The sequence below is a fragment of the Pollachius pollachius genome (assembly GCF_949987615.1).
Source record: "Pollachius pollachius genome assembly, chromosome: 11".
Classification (NCBI taxonomy): Eukaryota; Metazoa; Chordata; class Actinopteri; order Gadiformes; family Gadidae; genus Pollachius; species Pollachius pollachius.
Window position 1 is genome coordinate 2,394,030 of NC_136944.1, and position 10,000 is coordinate 2,404,029.

Below are 10,000 nucleotides of genomic sequence, written 5' to 3' on the forward strand. Positions count from 1 at the left end.
TGCTATTTTGAAGTTTCAGAAAACAATTGCGCCACAAACCAGGAAATACCTGGTTTAAAGTCAGTGGCGCGTTGTTCAGATGCTATTTTAAGGGCGCATGCATAATGTTGCTTGTGCACCTCGCGCATAGACTTTGCTTCTCTCATCTACCTAGCAACACATTCTTGGTAAATTATTTGGGAAAGAACAGCTGATTCAGCGGTAATAAGTTGTACTTTTAAATGAATCTGCAAACACCATACAGCAAACACATATTTTCTTGATACAGACATCTTGTAAAAGCCCATAACTTTTAGGATTGATGAGTATTTGATCGTGAGAAAACATTGTTTTACTGCGAGTGAGTGCTAAAAAGAATGAATGAATGCGGGCGTGCGTGTGTGTATGTGTAAAATAATTAATGAATGCGGGCGCGCGTGTGTGCGTCCATCTGTTTAAACGCACGCAAACTAAACACGTAACGCATAATACAGTCCATGGCAATGTATATTAACGGGGGGACACATTCATATTAGGAACACAAGTCGATAACGATAATGCATAAAAGACTGGTAAGAAACAATGTTTGTTAATGTATTGCGTGTATCATTAAATACAACCACAGTTACCACATATCATATGTGTGTTAAGTTTTCTTAGCGGAAATTTATTTGAGGACTCAATATTTCTGAAGTTGTGGAAGAAAACGCTATTCCATATGTGAATTAGGCCATATTATTTGGCCATAAACTGAGCCATTTGAAGTTTAAAATTCATGTGGTCATGCATCTGTCTCATCTGACTGCAAATGCCCTGTCAAATATCAACTCGTCAGATTCAAATGCGCTCATGGCTCTTAAAGGGGATGGGAGATGGCACTCTCATTGGTTTATTGCACGTTACGCCCAAACCATACCTGGGGGTAATTAGGGTACTTCAGACCAACCCTTTTTAGATTTGCGCTGGGCGCAAGAGTAATTTATGCGCCGGTAAAATAGCAACATCGTCATAGGACCGCCCACAAAGCTCCTTGTGCTTGGCGCTTCTCACTTGCGTTTCAGACCGTTAAAATAGGGCCCTAAATGTTGTTTTCTTCAGATTGGTTTCTTAACCACTCTCATTAATCCGGAAATGTTAGGGAGATAAGGGAAACTAATAAATAAAGCTCAGTTTAACTCCTGGCCGTCTGTTAGTTGTCGACACAAACTGAACACGGCTCCTCTGGTGGCCATGTTGAGGCTTCACAGCAGGGGGGGGGCGATGACTCATCTGTGTGTGTGTGTGTGTTGATTTGTAAGTGTGTATGAAAGATTGTGTGTGTAGCTGTCTATGTGTAGCTGTGTTTGTGTGTGTGTGTGTGTGTGCCCCCTCGTGTGTGTAACTCATTTTTCACACCGTGATTAGACACAATCAAAGTGTGTCTTCTTCTGTCAGGCTGTGATTACGGGTCTGCAGGACAACGTGTGTGTGTTTGTGTGTACTTGCGCCTGGTGTGTGTGCATGTGTGTGTGGTGTGTGTGTCTTTGTCTGGTGTGTGTGTGGTGTATGTGTCTGTATCTGGTGTGCATGTGCGCGTGTGTGTGTGTGTGTATGCGTGCGCATCTCCTAACGATGACTTTGAGGACATCATTTGTGTGTACCCACTGGGGGTCAAAGGTTAATTGGATGTAAAACGCAGAGAAAGAAAAGACTAATTGAAAAGGTGATTAAGACCCGGTCTGCCACGCCAGCCGCCACCTGACAGGGGATCGCTATGGCGACGCCGCCACTTAGCCCCTACCCTTTGCAAAATGAGGCTGTCGACTGGATATGGGACGGTCTCTGTGAGATCTCGTTGTCTCTCTGTAGGGATCCTTCCCCTAACGACGGAATCATCTGTCGGCTCGACCGCCATAAAGTATCACATCGCCTCCACGCTCAGGACCCAACCATCGCTCTCTCTCTCACTCTCTCTCTCTCTCACTCTCTCTCTTTCTCACTGTCACTCTCTCTCTCTCTCACTACGGTTCAATCCTAAAACCAACATCTCGTTGCCTTGTTCTCCGCTGACCCTCTCTCTGTTCTCGTAGAATCAGAAGTCACTTCCTCTGTTCATATGTTTCTTCCCTCTGTGTGAAGACTCTAGGAGAATAACACTCTGGGATACTGCCTCACACAGACACACACACTCACATGTAAACACACTCACACGTATACACACACAGGACCATCGCCTCCCCCCCCCCCAGGACGCCCCCCTCACCTGAGCCGGGGAGAACTGCTTCTGGCTGGAGTGGGAGGAGCCCAGGGGTCCGTGCTGCGGGAGGGGCGCGGTGCTGCGGTGACGGGCCGTCTTCCTGCCTCCGCCCTCGTCGTCCCTCCGCCGCGGCGCCCCCCCTCCCCCGCCTCTGTCCTTCCCCCCGGGGCAGACCTTCTCCGGGGGGGCACTCCCGCCCCCGCCGCCACACCCTGGCGCGCCCATGCAGCAGAGGGTGCCCTGGGCCAGCTCCAGCTCGATCTCAGCGTCCATCTCCGCCTCCTCCTTGGCCTCTTTGTTGGAGTCGTCCAGGTGCTTCATCAGCACGGCCACCACCACGTTGATGAGCACGAACTGGGCGGTGAGCACGAAGGAGACGAAGTACAGCGGAGAGATGAACTGCAGGCTGGGGTTGCATGCGTAGTCCACGCCGGCCACGCCCCCGGCGCCCCCGGCAATGACGCCGGGAACGCCGCTGTGGTCCGGCGGGCACTCTCGCAGCGTGTCCTGGACGGGTGGGGGGAGGTGTACAGAGGTGGAGGAGGAGAGAGAGGGGAGGAGGAGGTTGGTGAGAGGAGGGTTAGGTTTGAACGGAAATATTCTGGAATAGCAGCGACCAATATAAATGGGAGGCTGATGAGCTCATTCTGTTGGACTCATTTGTTTCCATGTCAACATTCCTGCTAACAAGCGAGCTAGCCACGCGTAGCATGTAGTGTATGGGGGAGGGGGGGACCAACGTGACAGAGTGTTCCCCTGCAGTCGTACTCACAAGTCGGACTTGGACTACACAACTCAGACTGAGACCACACATCTCCATCAGACGTGGACCACACATCTCAGACTGGGACAACACATCTCACATCTTATTTACAATGAAGGCTGCAGACCTTGTGTGATCATCCCTCCACTCAGTCGATAGGAGCTCACCACTCAGGAACTCTGTATTATAAAGTCTCAAACTACTATACTATACACTACTATATCACAGATCACTACATCCAGGTAGAAGATCAACCTATTGCTTGTATTCCAGTCGATTGAACAGCACAAGATCCTCCTCTCCCCACCGTCGCTAAACAACGGTCTGTGCTTTCATGTCTTCACTGTGAAGTCCTGATCCTGTTTCATAGAGAGAAGTACTCTCCGCTCCGGGAAAAGCTCTACCGCCAACCGCACCATCGCCCCCAAAGTCAACTTTGAACCCATGAGCAACACCCAGGAAGTATGATGCCCACACTGCACAGCACAGAGAAAGACTTCGTCTGAGACATCCGTTCACAATCTTAGAAAGGAGTAAAACATCTCTTTTAGAGTAACATCTCTGTTAGTTAGAGAGGGACATCTCTGTTAGTTATAGAGTAACATCTTTGTAAGGTATTTTTTACAGAGTAACATCTCGTTACATCCCGTCCCTCTGTAGCTGTTACATCCAATCCTACTGCAGCTGTTACATCCAGCTGTTACATCCAGTCCTACTGCAGCTGTTACATCCAGCTGTTACATCCAGTCCTACTGCAGCTTTTACATCAATCTCATGCAGCCGTTCTTTGAACACGATTGCTCGTCTCTTCAAAGCAACTTGAAGCAACCTGTGAACATGAAGCCGGTTCTCTTCTGTTTATCAGCACTTCCCCCAAACTGTCCTGGAGACAGGATTCAGTCCAGAGTCTCCTGGGGGCATTGGACTGAGACTGACCTCCCAGTGAACCACAGAGCCACGATGCAGCTCAGCTCTGAGGCTGGATGAAGGGGTTTGTGTTGTTATCGTACTGGACATGTGCCAAATACCAGGACAACGTACGATGAGAACAGCATCCCTGATCCAGGAGGTTCAAATGCGTCAAACATCCTCACTGATGTAGAGTTTCACTTCTGTTAAATCACACATTCTACATTTAGTAGCTGTTCTATTGACAGCTACTAAAAGAATGATGATGCATGTAAATCATAATAATCCAATTACCCTATTCATGAAAAGTAAGAGATTATAATGATGATTGATGATCACCAATGATATTCCAAGTATGTTCTTTAAATCCCCCTTTATTTGTTGATCTAACCAATTAGCCATAGGTCCATGCAGAGGTGGTTAGTGAGCAGGCTGGGCGCGGGGGCCGTACCTTCATGATGCCGTTCCAGTTGTCCCCGGTGGAGACTTGGAACAGGGTGAGGAACGCCATGCCGAAGTTCTCAAAGGTGGCGTGACGACTCATCCCCTCACATGGGTAGTCCTCATTACACACTGCAGGGGGGAGACAGAGTGGGAGAGAGGGGGAGAGAGTCCTCATTACACACTGCAGGGGGGAGACAGAGGGGGAGATAGGGGAAGAGAGGAGGAGAGAGTCCTCATTACACACTGCAGGGGGGAGACAGAGGGGGAGAGAGGGAAGAGAGGAGGAGAGAGTCCTCATTACACACTGCAGGGGGGGATAGAGGGGAAGAGAGGAGGAGAGAGTCCTCATTACACACTGCAGGGGGGAGACAGAGGGGGAGAGAGGGGAAGAGAGGAGGAGAGAGTCCTCATTACACACTGCAGGGGGGAGACAGAGGGGGATAGAGGGGACGAGAGGAGGAGAGAGTCCTCATTACACACTGCAGGGGTAAACGGAGGGGGAGAGAGGGGGAGAGAGTCCTCATTACACACTGCAGGGGGGAGACAGAGGGGGAGAGAGGGGAAGAGAGGAGGAGAGAGTCCTCATTACACACTGCAGGGGGGAGACAGAGCAGGAGAGAGGGGGAGAGAGGGGGAGAGAGTCCTCATTACACACTGCAGGGGTAGACAGAGGGAAGGAGGGGGAGAGAGTCCTCATTACACACTGCAGGGGGGAGACAGAGGGAAGGAGGGGGAGAGAGTCCTCATTACACACTGCAGGGGGGAGACAGAGGGGGATAGAGGGGACGAGAGGAGGAGAGAGTCCTCATTACACAATGCAGGGGGGAGAGAGAAGGGGAGAGAGTCCTCATTACAAACTGCAGGGGTAAACGGAGGGGGAGAGAGTCCTCATTACACACTGCAGGGGTGAGACAGAGGGGGAGAGAGGGGAAGAGAGGAGGAGAGAGTCCTCATAACACACTGCAGGGGTGAGAGAGGGGGAGAGAGCCCTCATAACACACTGCAGGGGGAAGAGAAGGGGAGAGAGGGAGGCTGAGAGAGGGAGTGGGAGAGAGGGAGAGGGTAGGGGTCAGGGTCAACACCAACAGTGCAGCTCAGACCACATAACATCGTTTCACACTAGATAGCAAACAGCTGATTCAGATCATCCAGTGTAATGACTGATGATGGGAATAGGAAGATGATAATGTTTTAAAGCTATATTAAACATGATAAAGGCTTCAATATGAAGTCATCGTTCAGGATTGGCGGCGGTTCAGAACCACAGGGCACGACTACAGAGCACAGAGAACCCTTTCTGCTTTACCTAAGAATGGATCGTTTAGGAACAGGTCGATCGTACAGAGAGCAAAGACAAACGCAGAGACCAACGAGACGCAAAATCAGGAGAAAACGACACAAACGAGATAAAGGATGAGGAAGGGCAAGAGTCAGGAGGACATCAAGAGATGAGCTGAATCATATCCTAGCATTGTCGTACTCAGCATCTCCTTGCAGTGTGTTTTGTTCTAATCCATTCATCTCCCTCGGCCTCTAAGCTGATGACAAGAGCCATGAACACAATGTGAGCTGTCAGCGTGGAACGCCACACACACATGCACATGTGACAGCCAAAAAAGTATCTGGAAGTATGTTTGATAGCGATATCATTACCAGTGTCTGCGGCTGTGTGAGTACATTAGGATGGATGGGTTAGTACTCGACGCTGTGATTGGTCGACACAAGAAGGGGGTGGAACCAACAACCTTCATGCATTGAATTGTTGTTTTCTTCCGGAGTTTGTTTCAACATCCAATCCCAGGGATGGATTTGGGTTTGATCCAAAACATGTGTTTGTTTGTTTGTATTAAGGGAATAATCCACTGCCAAAAATAAAGACTGAGACCTGAGTCAACATTGTTCTCACAGTGGTTGTGTAACCAACAGACACAGTATAGAGCTGTAAACAACAGACACAGTACAGAGCTGTAACCAACAGACACGGTGTAGAGCTGTAACCAACAGACACGGTATAAAGCTGTAACCAACAGACACGGTATAGAGCTGTAACCAACAGACACGGTATAGAGCTGTAACCCGCAGACACGGTTTAGAGCTGTCACCAACAGACACGGTATAGAGTTGTAACCAACAGACACGGTATAGAGCTGTAACCAATAGACACGGTATAGAGCTGTAACCAACAGACATGGTATAGAGCTGTAACCTGCAGACACGGTATAGAGCTGTAACCAACAGACACGGTGTAGAGCTGTAAACAACAGCCACGGTATAGAGCTGTCACCAACAGACACGGTATAGAGCTGTAAACAGATACTGTATGGAGCTGTAAACAGACACGGTATGGAGCTGTAAACAGACACAGTATGCAGCTGTAACCAACAGACACGGTATAGAGCTGTAACCAGACACAGTAAGGAGCTGTAACCAACAGACACGGTGTAGAGCTGTAACCAACAGACATGGTATGGGCTGTAACCAACAGACACGGTATGGAGCTGTAACCCACAGACACGGTATAGAGCTGTAACCAGACACGGTATAGAGCTGTAACCAACAGACACGGTATAGAGCTGTAACCAGACAAGGTATAGAGCTGTAACCAACAGACACGGTATAGAGCTGTAACCAACAGACACGGTATAGAGCTGTAACCAACAGACACGGTATAGAGCTGTAACCAGACACGGTATAGAGCTGTAACCAACAGACACGGTATAGAGCTGTAACCAGACACGGTATAGAGCTGTAACCAACAGACACGGTATAGAGCTGTAACCAGACACGGTATAGAGCTGTAACCAACAGACACGGTATAGAGCTGTAACCAGACATGATATGGAGCTGTAACCAACAGACACTGTATGGAGCTGTAAACAGACACGGTATGGAGCTGTAAACAGACACGGTATAGAGCTGTATCCAATAGACACGGTATGGAGCTGTAAACAGACACAGTATAGAACTGTAGCCAACAGACACAGTATAGAGCTGTAACCAACAGACGCAGTAGGGTCCTCAAGGCCCTACAGTACACTGAGTATGATTATAACAGAATTACGGTTCTTCTTATGTTTAATAACTGATTCTCAGCCAGAGCAGAGCTTTGTCGTCCACTCTGTAACACTGACCTCATCAGTATTCTTTTACTGGCTAACCTGTCGCATGTCAATCACAGAGTGCTGCCTCTCAGGTGAGGTAAGGTTTATAAGTGACACGCCGCCCCGCCCCCACCAGGCCCCGCCCCGCCTTAGTTAGTGAAGTGGTTAGTTAGTTAAGTGGTTAGTTAGCTCAGTGATTAGTTAGCTCAGTGGTTAGTTAGTGAAGCGGTTAGCTTGTGAAGTGGTTAGTTAGTGAAGCGGTTAGTTAGTGAAGTGGTTAGTTAGTGAAGCGGTTAGTTATTGAAGCGGTTAGTTAGTGAAGCGGTTAGTTAGTTAAGTGGTTAGTTGGTTAAGTGGTTAGTTGGTTAAGTGGTTAGTAAGTGAAGCGGTTAACTAGTGAAGTGGTTAGTTAGTTAGGTGGTTACTTAGTGAAGCGGTTAGTAAGTGAGGTGGTTAGCTAGTGAAGTGGTTAGTTAGTGAAGGTCACACTCACCCAACTCTCCAAATAGCTCCACCCCCAAGGCGGCGTAGATGAAGAACAACAGCATGAAGAGCAGGCCCAGGTTACCCACCTACACACACACACACACACACACACACACATGGACAAACACACACACACACACACACACACACACACACATACACACACACACAAAGAAACAAATATTTGTAAAATCCAGCAACACATGTAGACATTTTGACATTTGAGAGATAAAATGACAGTGTGTCATTTAGGATATTATTGTTGGATATGTCTGAACAACTTTTATCAGTATCAGTGTATCTTATTCAAAGCAATGTTAATCCTGTCAAATCACTGCTGATGTAAAGGTTGTTCTCTGAAGCCAGCTTTCCTTGACATTCATAATTGGCATTCATCAGAATCTGTCTGCATCACGGCAGCAGGCCGGTGTCTGAAACGTGTTCCCAGAAGGTGTTTGATCTCTTGTCAGCCTCGGTTTGGACGTTTATGTCGCCATTGCTCTACTGATTCATTAAAAAGACACTAAGGAAATGTTTTCTGTGTGAAAGACGCCACCTAGAGCTATAGCGCTACAGAGTATTAGCTTAAGGTCTGTGGAGGTGCTCTGGGCTCCAGGGAGTTTGGGCGGTGATTGGCGGCGTTCCAGCCCCAGACTGCCTGGCCCGGCCTCCCTTAGCACCAGGGCCTAATGAGGTGAGGTATTCTGTTAACACGCTCTGCAAACACTAATCCCGTTACGGGGGATAGCAGCGCTACAACGACAGCAGCAGACTGCAGGTGGTGTATCGGGGGTTGCGTGGCGCCGAGCTGCTCGCCGGACGGAGGGGACAATGTGTTGGTAGAACAGCAGCGGCTCTGGGGGGGGGATGTGTTGGTAGAACAGCAGCCGCTCTGGAGGGGGGGGACGATGTGTTGGTAGAACAGCAGCCGCTCTGTTCTACCAACACATCATCCCCCCCATGTGTTGGTAGAACAGCAACGGCTCTGGAGCAGATTGAGCTGCTTTAGTTTGGTTGCTCATGGGTTCAGATCGGGGGTAGCCAATCTTGGACCACAAAGACAGCAGCGCGCTTCCTGGAGGGACTATGTCCTTGTGAAACGAAGTTCAGTCTGGTTCGGTCTTTTACTGGATTTAAGAAAGGATTTATTAGGGTTGACCGATGGAGTTAGTGGAGAGTTGGGGACAGAGGGAGGGGAGAGGGGGGTAGATGATCCTCTGTCTAGCGGGGTTATGGGTACTAAATCACCTATCACACTTTAGAATGAAGGCTGACATTGTGTAGGGTTAAGGGGAGACACGTTTAAACCAAACCAAAAGATTTGCATCACCTTTGTTGAAGGCGGCTTGTTAAATCCCCCGCTAGGGAAAGGGGTGGCAACATAAAACCAGATGTATTTGGTTAACTTAAAGTTGTTTATTCAACCCGGATCTTGGGGTAATCAATGAAACACGAACAGAGGAGGCAAAACTACAAAAGGAAAAGGGCCATTGGGTGCTGTCCAAATCAATGAAATTAATATATATAAAGAAAAAAAAAGCTCCCCAAAATACACGAGTGGAACAGCACCCCTGCGCCTAGTGTTCCTAAACAAAGGTGTAACTGTCTGTTGGCCGGTCTGTGGTTCTCTCTGCGTGAAACCATCTCAAAGCCCAACTCTTTACTCTGGTGGCTGCTCTGCAGGAGCTCTAGATGTGGTCACTACATTTAAAGTGTCTATGTGTATGTGTGGTGTGTGTGTGTGTGTGTGTGTGTGTGTGTGTGTGTGTGTGTGTGTGTGTGTGTGTATGTGGAAGTGTATGTGTGTGTATGCGCGTGTGTGTGTGTGTGTGTATATGTGTGTGCATGTGTGTGTACCTGAGGCAGGGCTTGAACTACTGTGTCCAACAGGGCGCGCATTCCAGTGGCCATCTTCAGTAACTTCAGCACTGAAAGAGAGAGAGAGAGAGAGAGAGAGAGAGAGAGAGAGAGGAAGGAAGGAAGGAGGATGGGATGTAAATGCTGTCGTTTAGGGTGAAACTCCCTGGGGTTCAATTACAGCAGAAATGGGAAACATCAAGCTCTGAAAAGGTCAGTTCTAAA

The 10,000-nt window shown here is 48.6% G+C and overlaps 1 protein-coding gene across 1 annotated transcript in view; it reads right to left on the minus strand.

Annotated features, from left to right (window-relative positions):
- The window catches only part of LOC307083218 (voltage-dependent T-type calcium channel subunit alpha-1I-like), a gene marked incomplete at its 3' end in the record, with an annotated part of 145,112 nt that overhangs the window by 11,274 nt on the left and 123,838 nt on the right, over window positions 1-10,000 (minus strand). The window contains exons 25-28 of the mRNA XM_079747052.1: window positions 9,776-9,846; window positions 7,926-8,004; window positions 4,339-4,460; window positions 2,222-2,722 (exon numbers count right to left, since the gene is read on the minus strand). Of these exons, the coding sequence (XP_079603178.1) occupies window positions 2,222-2,722; window positions 4,339-4,460; window positions 7,926-8,004; window positions 9,776-9,846 (773 nt within the window). The remainder of the gene's footprint in view (window positions 1-2,221; window positions 2,723-4,338; window positions 4,461-7,925; window positions 8,005-9,775; window positions 9,847-10,000) is intronic.